We start from the raw sequence: 22,847 nt of genomic DNA on the forward strand, positions 1-22,847 counted from the left end.
TAAAAAGTGATTTTAAATGAGTAGTATGGAACAATTTAAAATAATTAATATACAAAGCAATTTAAAGTAGAGTGGGCGAATTGATCGAAATAGCATATAAAGGTCTAAAATAAATAATAATAATAATATGTGTAAAGAGTTTAAGGTATACGATATATTAGAATTTGAAAACAAATAATCTATAGAAAAATAGTTTAAGAATAAACATAAGCAATTCAAAAAACGATATATAAAAGGAGTAAAATAAAAAAACGAAATAAGGTAAAATGATATATAAAATAATTCAAGGTAATATGTATTAAAACGGTTTAAAATGAATATTACAAAGCTTAAAACGAACAATACATAAAATAGTAAAAATTTTCAAAATAGCTAGTATGTAAAATAGGTTTTATAACAAATGGTGTATATACATATAAAGGTTATTAATTAATGTATGGAAATATAAAATAGATAAATAAACGAATTTAATGTACAATTAGTAAAAGCAAGTTTGAATACCTATTTCGCAAGACAATTTAATAATAATAATAATAATAATAATAATAATAATAATAATAATAAGCAAATGCATAGATAACTAAGTAGACTACTGAATAAAATAATAATAATACTAATAATGATAATGATAATGAGAAAGACATAAACCAAATAAATGACAGATGGAGGAAAATAAAGAATTCTGAGAAATGAAATAATAAATAAACAAATATGGGGATTTAAGAATAAATAAATAAATAGACGAACGGTGTATAAATAAATAAGTAGGCGAACAAGCAAATGGACAGAATAATAATGCACAAATACACCAAATGAATAGATAAATGAAACATATAAAAATAATTTAAATAAATAATTAAAAAGGGTTAATTGCGAATTAAATGGAATTAGAGGGACAAATTGAAATAAATAAATAAAAATAAAGGGGGCTAAAACGTAATGAGTGAAAACAGTCAAGGGTCAAAGGAGGAAATAAACCGATCTTTCGGACATGTGTCCTTGCTCAGCGAGTCAGGGACTAAATTAAAATACGCTACAAATTCGATAGCCAAATATGTAAAGAGCAAAAATAAAAAATAAAGAATAAAAATGGACTAAACTGAAGCGCGACTTAAAAACAAAGGACCACACGCGTAAATGAACCAAAAAATGGAAACACGCGGATCCTTGAGGACAAACGGGTCTGGTTACACGGGCAGTCCAAAACGGTGCCGTTTTGGCACTTGGATTCCCACCCAAACGGCGCCGTTTCCAGGGCTGCATTTAACCCCCATTTTTTTAAAAAAAAAATTCATTTGCAGCCTCCTTTCTAAAAAAACTGATATTCCCTTTACTCTCTCCCCCTTCTCTCTACAGCCGGCCAGGGGGACACCCAAATCGCCGTCCATCGTACCATCGCCATATTCGGCGGCCAACGGTGCGTGAGGGTGGGCATTGAGTCCCTTTTCAAGGCGTGTTCGAAAGCCAAAACGCTCCTAATCCTCGAAAGTGCGAAGAGAACGGAATGCGAAGCCCTCCGACGAAGCGGTGACGGGGCGATTTCAGTGAGTTTTCGCTCCCTTTTATTTTGATTTAAAATATATGTATGATAAGAAATGAAAATAAAAATAAAAAAATAAAAAAATGAAAGTAAAAAGAAAATTTGAAAATCGAAAAGAGAACAAGATGTGTAATCAACCTTTTTGTTTTCTGTTTTATTTCTTAATCGTCTATAACCTCACAACATTTTTGTTTCTCGGTTTATATAGGCGAAAATACACTTGATTTAACGTTATTACTATTTCCTATGTCCTTGTTGTTTCTTTGCTTTGTTTCTACTTTTTGCTCTGTGGTCTTGTTTGGCTTCTGTTTTTGCTTTCTTTTACAGGCCTAGGGGGTCAACGACGGTGAAAGGATGCCATTTTGGTGTAAGGCCGAAGGCAAAGTCGGCCCTTGGGCGTCGTGCATGCCGAGGGTGCACATGGAGGGGGGTACGGCGTGAGGGTGACCTAGGGTTTTCATTTTCCTAAACATGAGTTTAGGTCTTCGGCTAACGGGCCTAATCTGTAATAGGTTAGTGGTTTAAGTTGATGGGTTTGTAATTGAGTTTTGTAAATATGGGCCAATTTAACTTTGTAACTGGACATTTAATGATATTGAGACTTTATTTGGTTATTTTTTAGTTTCTAATGGGCCGGGCAAAATAAGGCTCTTACAGGAATCAAACGAAATGGGAGGAGCTTGATGAAAAGGCTCTATCTGCAATTCAATTGTGCCTCACAAATAATGTCCTACAAGAAGTGTTGATGGAGAAAATGACATCCATGCTATGGAAGAAACTGGAACCCTTTATATGATTAAGTCCCTGACAAATTGAATACTATTAAAACAATGCCTCTACACGTTCCGTATAGCCGAAGGTTCGTCCATTATAGCTCACATTAGTGAGTTTGTCACTCTTTTAAATGAATTCAATGTTCAAAAATTTTGTGAGGGGTTAAAGGGAAATGAGGATGATTCATGGAAAAAGACTGAGAGAAAAAAGTCATTGAGTGATAAAAGTCAATTTGATGGTCCAACTTTGGTGAGTGAAAATTCCCATGAGGTAAAAGTAGAGGGTTCAATTCACATTGAAAAAAAGAATGGAAAGAAAGAGAGAACCTATTCGGGAAAGAGGAATGATTATGTTTTCACTTAACTTGAATTTGTCTAATGGACTTGTTTCATTCTTTCAGGAATTTGTTGATCCTTTAAGAGGAGCTCCATTAAACCATTCCACCTATGATAAAGACTCTTTCTTGTTTCGCCAAAGACAAGATTCGAGGATGAATCTTTTTAAGAAAATGGGGAATGATACATGCACGGATGGGATGAAATTTATTAAATTCTATCCATCGAAGCTACCAATTTTCAAGTTTGGAAAATCAGCCAACTTCTAACGACTTTGTGGATGGGATCCAGGCTTTTTTGAGATTAGATGTCTCTATAGCGTTCGAAGATTTATCTCTTAGCTTCACAATTCACTTTGAATCACTAAATTTTGAGTTTGGGAGCTCAAGTTATGACTATTTTAATGAAGACCGCGCGAGCAGAATTTCTGGACAAGATTATTACGGAAATTATGAGTTTCGAGCTTTTAATTCGAGTTTAAATCATATCGGATTCGAATTTGAAGCTTAATTTTTATTATATATGAGCCCAATATTGTATTTATTAGGTTTTATTATTTTATTATTCATTTATTCTGAATTTTGGATATTGCTTAAGTATTTTAAGTTGTTTAAGAGTTTTATGTTTCTTAGTCAAACAAGAAAGTTTAGTTTAAAACTATTTCTTGTTTAGAATAATTAGAGATTTAGTACATTTTAAAGTTTTATTTGGATGTAATTAGCTAGCTTATATAAAGGTTTCTTTATTGTTCATTAGATACACAATTATTTTCATTAATAAAGTTTTCAACTATGGAAGTTAGTTTCTTTGTGTAAGATTTCTTTTTTGTGATTTTTAGAAGTAGTTTTCTTCTCGATTTTCTTCAATGAATTGCGGGAATTCATTCTTCATCCTTCAATTTGACAAAAATTATTTTTTGGAGGGTTGATTGGAACCTTTAATTGAGTTTGTTGAAATTTATATCTCAAATGATTTAATTGGACACATATCCAACTATCCATCACATTCATCAATTTATTTGATCTATCTTCCACTTTATTTTTTTTAATTTATATTTCTTCTTTATGTATAATTTTATTTGTTCTCAAATTTCTTCTTTTACTGTTTCATTTTCTTTATTACTAAATTTGTTTATTTCTTCTTTACAAGTCAAATATGAATTTTTTTTTCTCAAGTGAAACAATTTAATTTCGATCATTCTTCCATTATACCCTACCAATGGTGACATCCAAATTCGAACTCACTACTAGTTTCTTTCATTACATCTTACTGATTGGATTGTTTCTAACATAAACTTTGCAGTTCAAATTAAATGTTGATGAGGTCAAGTAGGGGTCCCTTTTTGGCATTACCTGTTGGTGCATTTGGAGCAAAGGAACCAAGTTATTTTTTTTTCCAGCAGCAGAAATTATAGCATACATGACATTATATCACAAAGCATCAATTGGACTAAGAGATTGAAGAAGGACGTTCAATAACCCAACAAATGTCAACTCCAAAAAAATGGATGGATTAAAATAAATACTGATGGGGCAATAAAAAAAAAACTAGGTGTTTTACGTGATAGCAACAGTGGATGGCAGCTTGGATTCAATCGAAACTAGGGAACATGGGCGATCCTTGATGGTCTAACCATAGCACGGGAAACAGGTTTTAAACAAGTGATACTCAAAAGTGATAGTGTTGTAGCAGTCCAAATGATCAACAACATCTTGAGCAATACATGCAATACAAAAGACCTTTGTCATCGACATTGGCAGGTTCGGATCTCATGTCTTTTGCGAAGCAAATTTTGTTGCAGACAGCATGGCAAATATGGTTGCTAATACTGACCTTGGTTTAATGAAGTTTGATAGACCACCTAAGAAAGTCTCTAATAGTTTGTTGGGGGACATGGTTGAAGCAACTCATTCTAGTGCCTACATCATCTAGTTTTCCTTTTTAGTTTATCAGTGTTCTATCCTCCTCTTGTCACTCAAAAAAAAAATCTTAACATTTTTTTACCACTGAAAAAATATATAATACAATAAAAAAATCAAATTTCAACATTAACATTAATTACATGTCATTTCATGTGTATACCATGTATTGTTTTTATAAAAATTTTGTTCGTTATATAATAGTAATTTAACCGTCAAATCAATCAATGACGGTTTCCGTTCATATTTATCTATGTATACTATATATTAAGTGGTTGATTAAGTTGTTATTATCTATCAACCAAATCTAAATTCGATTAAAAAATTACCAAATACAATTATAGGAAATTCTACTGTGAGCTTGAGAAAGAAAAAGGTATATCAGAATTTCTAACACTATACCAATACCAAAATCTCTAAATAAAAATTTTAGTATTGTAGAAGCCCAAAATTTGCCCACAAAACCCAAACCCATTTACAATCTAAAATCTACCTAGCCCACCACCCCAAATTACCCGGGCCTGAATACAAATGACCCAAGACCCATTACAATCAAACCCAATTACCTAAAATTAAACCTAATACCCACCAAACCCTAAAACCCAATCTAAACCCAAGCCCAATACTTGATAAAACCAACTCTAGACTTAGGGTTTCAGAATGACTAAAACCCTAAACAGCCCACTTGCCCTCTGCCCCCAACCACTCCACTGACCACTAGCCACCTACCCACTGCAGCACCGCCCCATCACATCCACCACCCTTTGCACCTGCAAGACAGTAAAGAAAGGAGACAGAAATAGCAAAAAAAGGAAACAAATTGTAAAAAATATATAGGCTATAAAAGTCGATTCAAAAGCTTTGTAATGGGGGGCATTTTTTAGAAAAAAACGATAGAAACTATCAATTTTTCAATACCATAGCAGATCAAATATAGAGAAAACAGAAAGATAAAACCAGTGACTATAGTGGAGTCAAAGCAGAAGAATAGTCGCAAATCGGAGAACCAAACACCAAAAACCTAAACCTAAGGCCTAAGGTGATTTATTTCATTTTCTTCTCATTTTGAACCCATTTTCTTAATCTATAAACATATATTCAACAAATATATATATATATATATATATATATAATACAGTAAAAAAAGAAGGAAAAAATTGTACCTTTCGATTTTTTGGCCACCGTGTACGGTGGTTGAGCGCCACTGGCGACGGTCAGCGATCGGACCGTGGTTGGCCCATGGCCAAAAAAATCGCCCATTCTCCTCTCCTCTTTCCCTTTTTTTTTCTTTTTGTTGCTGCAAATGAGAATTTTAAAAAATTTTGGCCCTTATATAGCCTCCCAAAACGACGTCGTTTTGGAGGTTGCCTTTTAGCCCCAAAACGACGTCGTTTTGCCATAGCCCGACCCGCTCCGGCCTAGGATCCGCGTGTTTTTTAACGGAAGGGCTATTTGCGCGTTTAGCCCTTCCGCATTTTTACTATTTTACAATCAAGTCTGTTGCTATTTTTTAATTTGGCCCAATAATCTACTTCGGTTTCTGATTTAGTCCCCTGGATGCTGCGCGTTTTGGGAAAAGTGTGGTTATTTCACTTTTGACCCTTTGCATTTGCACGTGCATTCAAATAAATCCTCTGGCTTATCTTTTATTTTAAAATTCGCCCAAAGCTTTGTTATTAGTTCAATTTTAGTCCTTGCTTATTTGTTTTGTTTCTTTATTAAATATTATATTTATTTTTGCATTCCAATATTATTATTATTATTATTATTATTATTATTATTATTATTATTATTATTAGTAAATGCTTTATTATGTATGTATATATTTAGGTAGTATTATTATTAGTTGTTTTATTTCCAACAATGCACATATTATGTACATTTTTTATACTATATGTTGCTTTTATATGTATTATGTGTATATATATTTTAGTATTATGTTTTTTTATATACTATTATGTATATATTTTAATATTATTAGTTATATACCCTTTGTACTATTGTATGTATATTTCTATATTGTATATTTCTAACACCATTATTATATATATATATATATATATATATATATATATATATATATATGCATATGTATTTACATGGTAAATGAATAGTTTTATATATTTATCATTTCTAATATATATTATATATTTTATATGTTATGTATATGTTTTAATGTTATTAGCTACTTAGGTTTCTTATACTATTCCATGAATATATTTTTATATCATCTTATGTATATATATTTTCAAATACTATGTTATATATATATATATATAATATAAATTCTTAACACCATACTATGTACGTATTATTACTATTTTTATCCTTATTATATTTACTGTTAATACTAGTACATACATTTTATTATATGAGTATGTATATACTTTTACATATAGTATTATTTTCATATATCATTTCATTTATTATACCTATTATTTTCACTATTATCATTAATTATTTTATTCCAATATTATTATGTATATATTTTCATATATGTCATGTACATACATTTTTAATATTTATTTTATATATATATATATATGTATATATTACGTATATATTTTAACATTACTAGTTATATTCTTACTATCTTAGATATATATTTCAAACACTATACAGTATATTCCTACACTATTACTATTTATATATATACAAATATATATATTTTATGTACCTATACTTTTCATACTATATTATATATCTATCCTTTCAATATCATATTGTATATATTTTCAATACTATATTACATAGATTTTTTTTCTATTATGTATGTCATGTATATATATGTTTTAATGTTTTGTATTATCTTATATATATATATTTTTAATAACTGCATGATGTATGTGTTTTTTGTAACACCGTATTATGTACGTATCTTTCAACATCATTATATACATACTTTTTAATACATTTTCATATGTATCGTGTACATGTTCTAAATACCATTATTATATGCGTATACATGTACATTCATTGTATCCATTTTATGTTTAATTCTAGAATTACGTTTAATGTCGCATATACCCTTATTATTTTTAATATTATTGTCACATTCATTATTTGCTTCAATATATTTCTAGCTCTTTCTTTTATTTATTTTTATTTCATATCAATTTGCTTTGCATTTCCTCGAAAATCTTATTCTTGGCTTCTGATTAATTTCAACACACGAGGCAACGTATCGGTTTAACACTAAGTCGTTGATTTCATCGCTACATTGGGTGAATCATATCGGCTAAACGGAACGCCCTTCTAACAAATCAAAATTCAAAAATTCTCGTCTTTTCAATCGGATCACGATTAAATGTCAAATTGAATTCGTATTTTTGAAAATTAAGACAACACATGTTTAACGAGATACCAATTTTGGGCGTCGCGAGGGTGCTAATACCTTCCTCGCGTGTAACTGACTCCCGAACATTATTTTTCCTCTGGCTTTTAACGTAGACCTAAACTTGGCCTTCATTTTTGCTCAAGAATTAATTTTCTTTTCAAAAGAGATGATTTATTAGGTATCCGATCACACCTAGAAAAAAAAATCGGTGGCAACTTCTTTTTTTAAAATCAAACTTCGGCCTTTAAACTTTCAATCAAACACCCTAATTAGCGACCGAGCTAAAATTTTTACGTCGCTACAAGTATTTTTTTTGACAAATACTTGGTAGAATTTTCGCTAATATACCTTTTCCTTTAAATGATACTTAATATTATTGTGATGGTGTTTTTATTTTATCGTAATTTTATAAAATATTTAACTGAAAAACTAGAAACCACATATTTAAAGATCCAAAACATGTTTAATAATATTTATATACAATTTATTTACCACTCTACCTATAATTATTGTTGAATAAATTAAAAAAATACATAAAATTTCTTTCGCTCATATCACAAATATGACATAATCTAATATACATAATAAAATTTAAACTCAAAACAGTTTTTTTTTTTACATTTTAAATTTACCATTTCATTGAAAGCATGATTTTTTTATAATAAATATATATTACATAATTTTCTTTTCATTTTTACCCTGAGTTTACTAAAAAAAATATGATATCATGGTTGAAAATAATGTCAAAGATTAAAAGTTTGAACAAATTGGTATGATTACTAAGCAAAGGAATCTTACTATTCATGTACTATAGTATTGTTTTTCTTCTTTTTTGTTCCATTATGCACTATAGTGTTGTAATGCTTTGGTTCAACTATAGTCCAATAAGCCTAATGATTAGGCTCAATAACCCAAAATTAATTTATTTTGGATGTTAATCAATAACTATATATAGATTTAATTATAAAAAAATTAAATAAGCACTAAAATTTTAAAAGAAAATTATACTCTTATGTTAAAGGTTTATTAGTAAAAGAAAAATACTTAGTAAAAATTAAAAAATCAATTAAGCTATCAACAAAGTTTAGCAATCAATTGAGTTTTAAATATGAAAAATTAATAAATTAAGTTCCTTTATCAATGTTGACCAAGTTTGAATGTTAAATTTTACTGACATGATTAACAAACTAATAAAAATGACTGCTGTCCATATGTACATCATACAAACCATGTCAGTAAAAATATTTAAAAATATAAAAATCTTAAAATAAATACTTTTCAAAAATAATTATTTAAAAATCTGGGATAAGCATAGATGAAAGATTTTCTCAATTCATTTGAACTTGGGCCACCATTGGTCTAGATTCATCCTAAATATGATTTTTAAATGATTATTAAAAGTTATTATAAAAATTATAAAATTATTTAAAAATATAAAAATTATTAAAATAAAAATATTTAAAAATTATTAAAAATACCGTTTGAAGTGAACCTGAACAAATGGGTTTAAATATTTTTTATAGATTTATAATTAATTATTTAAAATAAATTTTAAATTTATTTTATTACTTATTATTTTTATTTAAAGAGATTGTTGCACACAATTAGAGGTGATCATGGGCGGGCGGGCCGGGTTCGGCTGGGTCCAAATAAAATTTTAGGCCAGTCTACTAGGCCGGGCCGGCCCGCCCGAAATATGGGCCTAAAATTTTACCCAAGCCCGACCGAAATAAAATTACTAAGCCCGAGCCCGGCCCGCCCGGCCCATATTAATTTTTTTTCTTATTTCATTAAATAAAAAATTTAAAAATATAATAAATCAAATATATTTAAAAACATAAAATAAATATTAAAATAAATAAAAATAATACTAAAACAATTCTTAAAACAATACACAAATTAACAATATAATAAAAATAGTTATATTAAAATTTAAAATAATTAAAATAAAATAAAAATATATATTAATATATAATTGGGCCGGGCCGGGCTGGGCCAAAAACTCTTACTCGAGGCTGCCCGTTTTTTAAACAGGCCTCGTTTTTTGCCCAAGCCCATTTTTCGGCCTATATTTTTACCCAAACCCTCCCATTTTTCGGCGGGTCTTTGGGCGGGCAGGCCGCCCAACCCATGATCACTCTACACACAATAAGTCCCGAGTTGATTTAGCTTGTATCGACCTACTAAAAAAATTAAAAAGAATGTATTTTGTTAATTATTTTATTTTTAAAGTTTACACAAGTATATACTTGAGTAAATATAAAATAGAATAAAAAACCAATACAAAGTATAAAACAAATTAAGAATTGGAATAATTCGAACTAAAATCAACTCACATATGAAAACATAATATGGTGGGACTTGAGGGTCAATTTCAAAAGGTATAATAATAAATTAAGCTCTCAATATTTATATTTTTTTTGTCAATTTAGTCCTTTTTTTAGTTAAATTTGACCATCAACCTTTAAAAAAAATCTCAAATTTGATCATCAACCTTTCAAAAAAGAATAAAGTTGTTGCTTTTTAATGAAAATATAGACTAAAATGTTAAATTTCTAAACATGACAACTCGAATGACAATCTATATGTATTTCATGCTATTTTTGAATTTGAAATATTTTTATATTTTTTAAAATTAATTGTTGACATGGTTGTAAGACAAATATTGTCCTATCAGCATGAAAGCACATGTAAATTGTTACGCAAGTTGTCACACCGACATTGTTAAAAAAAAAAAGTAATGGTTTACTTAAAAATATTTAACTTTTTTTTGAAACGTTAAAGGTAAAATTTAACTAAAAAAATAAGGACCAAATTGATAAAAAATAAACATATTGAAGACTAAATTTGATAATAACTAACTTAAATTTTTATTTTATTATTATTTTAATTTTAATGATATTTAAAACAATTACTATGCATGTTCACTTAGATGATCTCCTCTAGAAAAATGATTTAATTCTTGTTTTGTTTTTAAATGATATATTTAAAAATGGATCCACATGGTAGCCTATTTAGCTATATCTAACCTATCTTAAAACACTGCTTTATGATTTTTAAATTTTGTATTTAAAGAAGTTGATCCACATGCTATATCTAATTGAATTTCAAATAATTATATATATAATATATATATGGATCAATTAAATAAATTTAAATTAAATTTGTATATTTTTCTTTAGAACTTTTTTTAAATTACGATAACAGGATAAAACTCAAACAATAAATACGACTAACGTGATTTGAACCTAGACCACACTTAGAGTGATAAATACTTTTGATCATCAAGCCATTATATGTGGTTCAAAGATTTAATGACTGAATTAATAAATAATGAAAATCTTTTCATGATTGTATGTAATCTTTAAAAAAAAGTTTGGAACAGTTTTTTTATCATTTATAACCGAATTATTTATTTATCTAATTTAATAAATAAATATGGAAAGGAATCTAATTGTACCGGTATAAAATTAAAGTTGTTTTGTTTTCTTGTATATATTTTTATACAATTAATATTTTAATAATTCAACGGTTGTATTTATCGATATAATTGTTGTAACACCCCCTAACCCCAAACAGTTACCGGAATTAGGTTACGAGGCATTACCGGACTTATACACTAGCATTTATACAAAACGAGTCATAAAATTTTATTCCAAATCGAAACTTCTCAATTTACACTATAAAGTCCCTAATATGGGTCTATGGGGCCCAATACATGTTTTAGACCTGGTTCGGGACTAAACTGGCAACTTTGAAAATTTTTCCTTGAAGATAGGGGCACATGCCCGTGTGGCTAGCCCGTGGGGCTCCCATGGCCATGGGCAGATCTGACTTGCACACATGACTATAGGAACAGCCCGTGTGACATAAACAGAGAGCCATACAGCCTGAGCACACACCCATGTGACTTGGCCGTGTGAAAACATGATTTTTGACCATTTTTAAACTATTTTCACATGCTAAACACATCTATTCATGCCCAAACATTTACTAATAGTTCTTAAATAAAATATCATTCATTATGCCATTCAAACTTAGCAAATATTCATTCATTCACTTCAATACCTCTTAAGGATTATGTACCACAATTCACATCAAAATTATATTGCATTATCATACTAGTCAAACTCATTTAAGTTTAACTTCCAAAATATGTATATTTCATACCATGCTTCAGCAATTTTCATGTTTATTCACTATTATGTACAAAATAACACCTTAACAACCTAGATACATGCCATTTTACCAAAAGAAAAGTATTCACCACTTTGAGTCCGGGATGGACTTGGATGCTGAGTCTTTAACTTTCTTTCGTACCTAACCTGCGTATGGAAACAAATCATACGCTGAGTATGCACTCAGTGGTATTTCTATAAACCAATACTTAAAACAATAATAAGCTATGTATATACACTGTAACTTAAACTTTTTACTTTCATAATCTTAATAGCTTCACTCCTTACATTCATTTTACATCTCTTCCCTATAGTTAAGCAATTCATATTTATTTATATTTCATATCATTCGATAACTTAAACATTTGTAAATTAGTCACAGTCACTTAATCGATATTAGACAGTCTTCAGTACTTTCATTTACCCCTATTAACATAACTCGGACCTAAACGGATACACTGATCCAACCCACACATCGGGGATAATACACAGTGTTTCATCGGCCGAAATTAGAATACACCGTAGGGTAATAGTAATATCATAGTCGTCTGAAGTACCTCTTGAACGAATCCGAACGATCCACGATGAGTCGACACATACAGTGTCTCATCGACACACAGTCGAAATATCCCTGAACACTTCCAATCCTATGGCATGCCAATTGTATCCGACTAGCCCGACACTGTTAATAAGGTATTCAAATCGTTTCATTTCAGTACAGAAGTAGTAACAGTTTCCATCATATCATTCATTATACATTCTAACTATTAAAAATAACAATTATATTGTATGAAAACATTAAGCATAGTTTATAGAAATACAAACCAAAATTCTCGGGTTTACTTGATATCCTCGTTCACTTTCTCCTTTCCCTTTTTCGATGACGTTTCCAGTACTACGTTGGCTACATAAAATTTAACATTTAAAATTATCAATATATGTTATTTAATAACACACTCTTTATTTCCATATAACTTTTACTATATTTCCAATTAGGTCCTTCCACCATAACCATTCCTCTTCTTCAAATAACCTTATAGTTTTCATTTTATACCTACTTTAAACAAGTTTCAACTCTTAATATTCAATATAAAACATCAATTCTACAATTTAAACAAATTAATCCCTACTATAACAAAACTTATATCTATCTTTACAATTCAATCCTTCTCCCACATCTAACTTGAATTTCTATCAATTAAACAAAAATTCTTCCATTTATTCAACTTAATCAACATCTAAAAATTCAATAACTTTCTAAATTTCAACATAACTCAAATAGTACTTCTTCCTAGGATTCCATAGACACCAAAATTACAAGAAAAGAGATTAAATTGACTTACCAATTAAGCATGAAACTCCAAAATCCTAAATTTTCCTTTTTTTCTTTCCTTTTTCTTCATGTTTTATTTCTTTTATTTATTATAACTATTATATTGTATCATTATTATTATTATATTTTAAATTATAATTATTTTTCTTATTTAATAAGTAAATACATATTTATACATACATTTGTACCAATTAAAATAATAAAATGTATTCGAACATACCACACACTTGTCTCCTAAGACTTATTTGCTAATTTAGTCCCTTGACTTTTCTATAATTTTTAATTAAACCTTTACACTTTATTCAATTTAGTCCTTTCACTAAATTAACCTTAATTAAGCTAAATTTACTTAATTAAAATCTAATTAACCTCTCACTTAACTTCGTAAATATTTCTAATAAATATTTACGAATCTAATTTTCAGAATCGAATACCCGAAAATTCACTTTTCCGATGACCTAAAAATTTGGGTCATTACAATTGTACTTTTCATGCATGTAAATTTTCGTATCGATTCAATATATCTATCGTATTGATATATATATTAATATTTATTTGAATGGTTGGAAGCAGACCTGATCATGGGCTAGGCCGGACCGATGCAAATATTTTAGGCTCGTAACCTAGGCTTGAGCCCAAGTCCGACCACACCCCCCATATTAATTTTTTAGATTATTTTATATAAAATTTTTTAAAAATATAATACATCAAATATACAAAAAATATTAAAATAAATGTTTCCCAACAAATTGAAAATATATTTAAAAATCTTTATACTTAAATAACACTAATATAGTTGCAACTTAAAAAGCAAATGCCTCTAAAATAGTAGAAAAATTAACAATAAAACTAGAGTTACATAATTTCTAAACGTCAACAAAATGGTATTAATATAATAGCAAAATGGTAGCAAAACAACAGCAAAATAACTGATTCGAGTTGAGCTCAGGCCAAAAATCCTACCCAAGACTCGATTCGTTTAAAAAATAGGTCTTAGTTTTTGTCCAAACCCTTTTTCCGGACCTATATTTTTGTTTAAACCCTCCCACTTTTTAGGCCTAGACGGGTAACCCAACCCATGGTCAGGTGTATTTGGAAGTTCTTTTTTACATAAAACAAATAGTTAAAAAATTTAAAATTACGTCAAAATTGACATGCATGATACAAATAAATAAAACATAAAATTTAACAATTAAATCATTAAAATATTAATCATAGAAAAATATACAAAAGAGGGGTAACACAAATTTAATTTTACATTAATGGAAGTGGTTACTTTCTCAATAAAAATATATCTCTAATTTTCTTTTGGTAGATAAGGAAGCTAAATACATTTAGCTATCTGACACCAATACTGTCTTATAGAATCTCTATCTCGATCATCTTAGGGGAACATCATAAATTCTCAAATCAAGAGGAACATTTCCTAATATTGCCATATAATCTAGAACCATATTCGCTATTCGTTAAATAAACATTATTTTTACATGCCAATATGTAGCTATATATCTCTAAATTGTTTTAAAATAGACCTCAAATCAATAAATAACTTATGTTTTTATTAATTATTTTTCATTATTTTTCTTACCCTAAACTCAGACAATAACAGTATTTGACTTAATTCAGCAAATTAATGATGAGATTCAGCTCATTTTTTCTTCAGACCAGACACAGATCTCATCAATGGTTATTGTAATAAATAACGAAATTAAATTCAATTATTTGAGTATGTGTAATAAATAAAAATGGGTGCTATTTGGTGAAATTTAGTTGATCATCATCAATTTTACTATATATCCCAACTTTTTATTTATTTAATTCTCAATATATTCAAATATTTTCCAATGCTATAATTCTTCATACCTAACTGCTTAATTTTATTTAATTTTTTTTGCATTTAATAAATAAAATCATGAGAAAAATAAAAAATTTGCTTGGCAAGGAAGCAATTCCATTAGATAAAATTTTCTACCTAAATTTAAGATTTTATCTTTCTTTTCTTTTTCTTGATAAAAGATTATTAGAATTTTGTGATCAATATATACATCTATTAAAATTTTATAGTCTATATCTTTATAAATTTTAAAGGATTAAATTAAATTTTTATAATTTTAGGGGCTGAAGTGTAATTTTACATTTACTTGATTTAAAATTTTAAAAAATTTTAAAGACTTAAATAATATTTTTAAATTTTACGGAGCAAAACCCCGCCCAAATTCCCTAAATCTGTCTCTATCTATATTATTATTTAAGTTGTTGAGATAATGCTATGGAAATAATAATAATAAATTATTCATTTTACAGAGTACGTTATATTAATATTAGAATATTTTTTATCTTTTCATATTTTTATAAATTAATAAAATTTTTCACGTGATAAAACTTAAACCAATGACATTATAAATCATAAATCTTTAACTTTACTATTTCAATAACATTTTGTTCTATTTTAAATAAATATATTAGTTTTATAATAAATTTTTTCGTCCAACATTATGAATTTGTTATAATCTAATATATGTATATGATATTGATATACATTAAAATATAATCATTAAATGGAAAAACACAATTTTTTAAAAGAAAATACATTTATAAATATAAATATATATTTAAATAATTATATATAAACGAACGTCTATTCAAAAATAAAAAATTTAAGTAAAATTTTAAAGATATATTTCAAATCAAATTAAATTTAAAAATATAAAATACATTAATATAATATTTAAACTCGACCCGAGAAATTAATATGTCTTACCGCAGACATGTTGAAAACCAACCGACAAAATGTTCTTATAAAGATTATTACATATTACCAAGAAAGAAGGCAAGCCATGAACATCAAATAACATGGATGGTTCATAATAGCAGATTCAAGACGCATTTTTATATTTATTTTTAATAATATATCTTTAAAATTTGAACCCAAATTATTTGGAGAGTGGAATATGCAGCATTAAGCAAGGGCAATATTGCCATCCCAATGAGCCCAGCAACACGAGAGATCCCCTTCAAGCTTCAAACATCCAGCAAAATTCCGCCAGATCTCAACGGTAATAAAACTCCAAAACACGACTCTTTTTTAATCATTTCCATCAATAAAAAAATAAATAAATAATAAAAAAATCCAAAAACAAATTATATAAACTTTCATGTTTTTTTATTTTTTTGGTTTTTTTTTTCTTGGGGAGATTAATAAAGAAAATTTTGAGTGTTCATGAGTGTCTTATGCTTGATTCATATTCATCCATCTTCCTGCTAGTAAAAGCAACGGCCGTGATTGTTGGTAGCTTTGAATGCAATTCACGGTCCCGTTTAGATCTCACAAGCTTCTCTTTCTTCAAAAATGAGCTCAAAGAATCAGAATAAACCTCCCTTTCATCATAACACTACCAGTTCCTCAACTACTTCCACTACAACCCCAAGCCCTTCAAAAGTAAGTTAAAAAGTTTCACTTTCTTTGGTAAAGATTCAGTCTCTTCATGTTCTTCTCATTAATGGGTATCTTTTGTTTTACATTTTGGAACTTAAAAATTTTTACAAATCAATCTGGGGTTTTTAAGGTTCTTTTTTTCAGCATTTGCTTATGGTGTAAGACTTTTTTTTTTCCTTCCCATTTTCTTGGTAAAGATTTATTCTTCATGTTGTTCTTGTAAATGGGTATCTTTTGTTTTTCATTTTGGTCTTTCTATTTTAATATTATTTTTTTTACCATTTTTTGCTAGTAAGTACCTTTTGTTTGTCATTTTAGGGTTCAGATCGGCTTTCTATCCCAGTTTTTAGGGTGAAGTTGCAATTTTGTAGCTACTTTCATTAATGGACTAATATTATTTGAGAGTAAAAAAATGGAAGCTGAATACTCTTTTTTTTTTTTTTTAACTTCACAATTTTGGGTGGATTTTTTTTATTGGATTTGCAGAATAAATGCATTGCTGCTGAAGTGAGTGAAGAGAAGGGGCAAAAGCTTGGATTTGAAAAAATGATTGGCACTCCAAATAATGGTAGGCTCCGGCTAGCTTTTTCACTTGTAAATAGCTCCCAAGACCTTGGCCCCGACAGCACGCCGGTGAGCCATGCGGGTTCTGAATGTGGTGCCATTGAGTTCACTAGAGAGGATGTGGAGGCATTAGTGAGTGAGAAAATGAAATCCAAGAACAAGTTTAACTATAAGGTGAGTGTGCTTATCTTGTATTTGTAGGTGTTTAGTTTGAATTCATTTCGATTTTTTTCAGTTTGTCTCTGTTTCTCTTTTCAGGAGAGATGTGAGAATATGATGGAGTATATAAAGAGGCTTAGGCTTTGCATTAGATGGTTCCAAGAACTTGAAGGAGAATATGCATTTGAACAAGAGAAATTAAGGAGTGCTTTGGAATTAACTGAAAGAAGATGCTATGAAATGGGTATTGAATCTTTGTTTTATATATTTATTTTTATAATCGTATTGATTATTTTATGTAAATTAATCTATTTTGTTGTAGCGATGGCTCTGAAAAACAAGGATGAAGAAATGAATTTGATAATTTTGGAGCTAAGAAATAGCTTGGCTTCGTTACAAGAGCAGCTTGTGAAAGAAGAATCTGAGAAGAAGGTAGGAAAACGCAAGTTTCGGTCATAGACTTCTTCGTTGTTGTGTTTTGTGTTCGGAACATGATTAGTTCTTTCGAATGTAACAATCAGGCTGCAATGGATTCTCTTGCAAAAGAAAAAGAAGCTCGGGTTAGTCTTGAAAGGTCAAAGGCTTCTCTCTCCGAAGAGCTTGATAAAGTTCAAGCTGAGCTTGATAGTGCTAATCAAAGGGTAAATATAACAAAAATTTGATCTTATTCGAAGTCTTTTGTGCCTCGGTTTTTCTATTGCTGTAATATGCAATTCTTGAACGTTGCAGATAGAATCAATAAATGATATGTACAAGCTACTACAAGAATACAACTCGAGTTTACAGATATATAACAGTAAACTCCAGACGGATGTCACTGCTGCTCATGAAACCATTAAGCGCGGTGAGAAAGAGAGATTGGCTGCAGTGGAAAATCTTCATAACTTAAGGGGTGAACATAAATCGTTGCAAGATCAACTCACTTCATCTATAGTAAGTTTCCATCGGAAAGCTATCTCTTGTTGCATATCTTTTATCATTTGTAGTACTCTAGTCTTTCAATGGCTTGTTATGCACAATGCTTCATTGTTAGTTGTTGGAATTTACATATGGTAAGGTTTGTCCTAGTGATTTTTGAGGAAATTTTTTCATTTATCATTATTGATGTACGTTAGGCTTCGCAAGATGGGGTTATGAAGCAAAAAGAGGCTTTGCTGAACGAAGTTGCATGTCTTAGAATGGAGCTACACCAGATTAAGGACGATCGTGACCAATATCAACAGCAAGCGCAAAGTCTAGCTGTTGAAGCATCGAAATACAAAGAGTTGGCAACTAACTCGAGTGGATTAGAGGTTTGTTTTTGCTTCTCATTTACTTTGATTTCCCCTTAGGCATAGATAATTGAATATATTCTGAAACGTTTTGCATCTTTTACAGGAGAAATGCTTGTCGCAAGGTAATCAAATACAAATTTTGCATGATCAATTAGCGGTTGCAGAGAGGAAATTACAGGTTCTTTCTTCTATTTCTTTTTTTAACAAAAAAATTATTTATATCATTATTATAGTTAACTTCCTATTATAATTTTGCTTCTTTCTCAACTTAGATGTCTGATACTTTCGCACTTGAGAAAAGAAAGGAGTTTGAAGGACAAAAGGAAATCATAAAGGAGTTACATAAATGCTTAGAAGATGCAGAATTTAAGCTTATAGAAGGAGAGAAGCTACGGAAGAAGTTGCATAATACTATATTGGTAATCTTTAAACTATATCTTACGTTAACATTACTGCAGATATATTATCCCAACGGATTGCTTTTTCTATTGTAGGAATTGAAGGGAAATATCCGTGTATTTTGTCGAGTGCGTCCTCAATTGGCTGATTATAGTTCGAGTAACCATGGGAAGGTTTTTTCTTATCCCACGGTAATGGAATACCTTGATCGCAGCATTGACATGACACATAACGGTAATGAACCAATATATATATATAAGTTATTATTGAATGCTCTATGATCTCGTTATGTATGAATTATATTGTTTTCGAAGTTAAAAAGCTTATTTGATGTTTGTATTTTTGTCAGGGCAGAAGCATTCTTTCATTTTCGACAAAGTATTTATGCCTGATGTGTCACAAGAGGAAGTTTTTGTCGAAATCTCACAACTTGTCCAAAGTGCTCTTGATGGTTACAAGGTTTTGTATGCATACATACATACAAATATAGGTAAAAGTGCCATGGAGGCTCCTGTATTAGGAGTCAGATTGCATTTTGTCCCCTTTACTCAAAAATTGGGCAAATTAGTCCATGTATGTTAGATCAAAGAGCAAACTGGTCTTTCTATTAAAAATTCCATCCATTCTATTGTTAAATATTGGTCCCTGTACATTAGTATGGGGTACACATGACACATCATGTATCATTATTTGGTTATTCCCTCAATCACACCAGTTTTTAACACTACAAATGAATGAAATTTTTAACAGAAATGACCAATTTGCTCTTTGATTTAATGTATAGGGACTAATTTCCCATCTTTTGAGTAGAGGGAGCAAAATCCAATTTCGCTCCTAGTACAGGGGCCTCCAAGGTACTTTAACCTACATATATGCATACATTGATTCATTCATTCATCATGCAACAATTTTTTGTTTCTATAGGTTTGCATTTTTGCTTATGGGCAAACTGGTTCGGGTAAAACCTACACTATGATGGGCAAACCGGGACAGCCGGATGAGAAGGGATTAATACCTCGTTCTTTAGAACAAATATTTCAAACTACACAAGCTGTTCAACATCAAGGCTGGAGATATGAAATGCAGGTTGTTTGCTATCTATGCTCTGTGATATATTTATATCTTTTCTAGATAATCTAGTAAACTTTTTTCTTTGAAAAATATTCGTAGGTCTCAATGTTAGAAATATACAATGAAACAATCCGTGATTTATTATCAACAAACCGGGATTCATCACGATTTGAAAATGGTGTTACTGGAAAGCAATATATGATTAAACATGATGCCAATGGAAACACTCAAGTCTCGGATCTAACTATTGTGGATGTTCAAAGTAGTAGAGAGGTCTCATTTCTTTTAGACCGAGCTGCACAAAGCAGGTAAACATTTTAGAGTTGCCTCGTATTGTCGGTTGAAAATTTGAGGCGAGAAATATTAGAATTCTTATGAAGTTTGTGTTTGTCTCATTCAGGTCCGTGGGGAGAACTCAAATGAATGAACAATCATCGAGAAGTCATTTTGTCTTCACAATGCGAATAACTGGTGTTAACGAGGTACAAGTTGATGTTCTGCCATAATCCGCATAAATATAATGCCATACCAGTCTCAATCTTTTCATCCATGAACTAATGCATGTATATATATCGACAGAGCACTGAACAACAAGTACAAGGTGTCTTGAATCTAATCGATCTTGCTGGAAGTGAACGGCTATCCAAAAGTGGCTCAACAGGGGACCGGTTGAAAGAGACTCAAGTATTATTACCTATACTTATTACTTAAATATCAGTATACGCTGTTTCTCATTTCCTTTTTTGATTTTTTTTTCTTATATTTGATTTTATTCAGGCCATTAATAAAAGTCTATCGTCTTTAGCCGATGTTATATTTGCATTGGCAAAGAAGGAAGATCATGTACCATTTAGGAACTCAAAACTCACTTATCTTCTTCAGGTAACTCTCTACACATGCAGTTTCAATTCTGAATATAACAAAAATTTTGGTTAAACTACTTGTTGGGTCTTTGTACTATAGGCATAGGTAATAGTATAAACGACGGTAAGGTTGAACTTAGAAATGCTGACTTATCATTATGTGAAAAAGAAAGTAGTCATTGTCGTGTTTTAAAAATTACAGAATTTTTTTTTTTCCCACATAACTCTAAAATATGGCAAATCAACATTTTTTATAACATTTAAATTTAATGTTGTTTAGAACTTTAACCTAAAAAAATTTCATTTTAGTATAAGTTATGCAATTAAAGTTATATTCTTTGCCTATGGAAAACATGGAATTCATACATCAATCAATAATTAAACATAGTAAAGTAGAACCCGAACCTTAACTCGGTTAGTTCATGCTGCCATCCTTTAGGAAAATAGCATCTGCCAGGTTTGGAATTTGAATCCGAGTATTTGCAACCATTCCCCTGCCCCTGGATTTTCAGTCTAAGTGTAATTTCTTTTATCTTATGGTTAACCAGCCTTTTTATGATTAATGCATGTATTGTTAGTATAAATTGTGAAGTTAAAGTTAGATTCTTTGCCTATGGAGACAGGGAATTCATATGTCAATCAATAATAAAACACATTAACTTGGTAAAGCAGAATTTACGACTTAACTCGGTTGGTTCATGCAATCATCCTTAAAAAATGATATTCAATAGGTTTGGAGTTTGGGGGTATCTACAACCCTTCCTCGATCCTTGTATTTCCCGTCTTGAGTGTCTAATTTTCTTTTATCCTATGGTGAATTAGCCTTGTTTAGGTGGGGATTCAAAGACTCTGATGTTCGTAAATCTCTCTCCCGAACCCTCTTCAGCCAGTGAATCCCTATGCTCACTGCGTTTCGCAGCTAGGGTCAATGCTTGTGAGATTGGGACTCCCCGACGTCAACTCAACATCCGGACTTCGAATTCTCGATTGAGCTATGGCTGATCTCATATACGAAAACCACCTTTTTTACATGGTTCTTTTCCCTTGTTTAGCCATATGTATCTATATTGCATTAGTAGATTGAGAAAAGAGAGATTCTAACATGTAACCATCTGTATAGTAGCCATTGCTCTTGTATTTTTAGCAAGCAACCCCTTCACTTACCACATTTATATTACTTATGCTGACTTATGCTGACTTGATTTCTTCGACATTTCCACTTGTGGAATTAATGCAATATTTTAGTTCACAGTTTTGATTTCTTTGTTTTAATATGTTCATATAATTGAAAGGCTGAGTTCAAGCAGGAAGAAACTAATGTTTGATTATGAAATCATAATGGTTTGATCTCGATTGAGTTTTTGGATAATATATTTATATCTATTCTTTGTTACCAAATCAAGCGTTTGCAAGAGAGTGCAACACGTACCAACGAAATAAAAATAAGGCATCTTAGACTATCTGCTTCTTCTTGTTGTCTCTATAAGCTTGAGCTGCCTTTCATGCCAACTATGGATCTCGCAGATGGGTACATGTACAGTACGTGGAGCTCTTTCGATCCATTTTGTTAGGAATAGGTATTGGACAATGCTTTACATGGGTTGGACGTGGGAGTACTATTTAATCTATATCAATCACATTAATACTTATTTAGAAAGTTATTTT

General features: G+C 30.0%; 1 protein-coding gene across 5 annotated transcripts; it reads left to right on the forward strand.

Annotated features, from left to right (window-relative positions):
* Window positions 1-16,180: 16,180 nt before the first annotated feature.
* Window positions 16,181-22,496, forward strand: LOC108450161 (kinesin-like protein KIN-14N). 5 transcript variants are annotated; one of them, XM_017747669.2, is made up of 17 exons: window positions 16,181-16,472; window positions 17,339-17,590; window positions 17,675-17,819; window positions 17,898-18,007; window positions 18,097-18,216; window positions 18,305-18,508; window positions 18,691-18,867; window positions 18,953-19,027; window positions 19,122-19,268; window positions 19,344-19,482; window positions 19,598-19,707; window positions 20,173-20,334; window positions 20,419-20,627; window positions 20,720-20,801; window positions 20,899-21,003; window positions 21,097-21,201; window positions 22,005-22,496. In XM_017747669.2, the coding sequence occupies exons 2-17, from the start codon at window positions 17,399-17,401 to the stop codon at window positions 22,182-22,184; spliced, it is 2,262 nt and encodes a 753-aa protein (XP_017603158.1). In that variant the 5' UTR covers window positions 16,181-16,472; window positions 17,339-17,398; the 3' UTR covers window positions 22,185-22,496. The 5 variants fall into 5 exon arrangements, with proteins under 5 accessions (XP_017603158.1, XP_017603157.1, XP_052883699.1 ...); XM_017747668.2 differs by having other exon boundaries at window positions 16,182-16,855; XM_053027739.1 differs by lacking the exon at window positions 16,181-16,472 and adding an exon at window positions 16,768-16,882.
* The last annotated feature ends 351 nt before the right edge of the window (window positions 22,497-22,847 follow it).

Source organism: Gossypium arboreum, chromosome 5 (assembly GCF_025698485.1).
Source record: "Gossypium arboreum isolate Shixiya-1 chromosome 5, ASM2569848v2, whole genome shotgun sequence".
Classification (NCBI taxonomy): Eukaryota; Viridiplantae; Streptophyta; class Magnoliopsida; order Malvales; family Malvaceae; genus Gossypium; species Gossypium arboreum.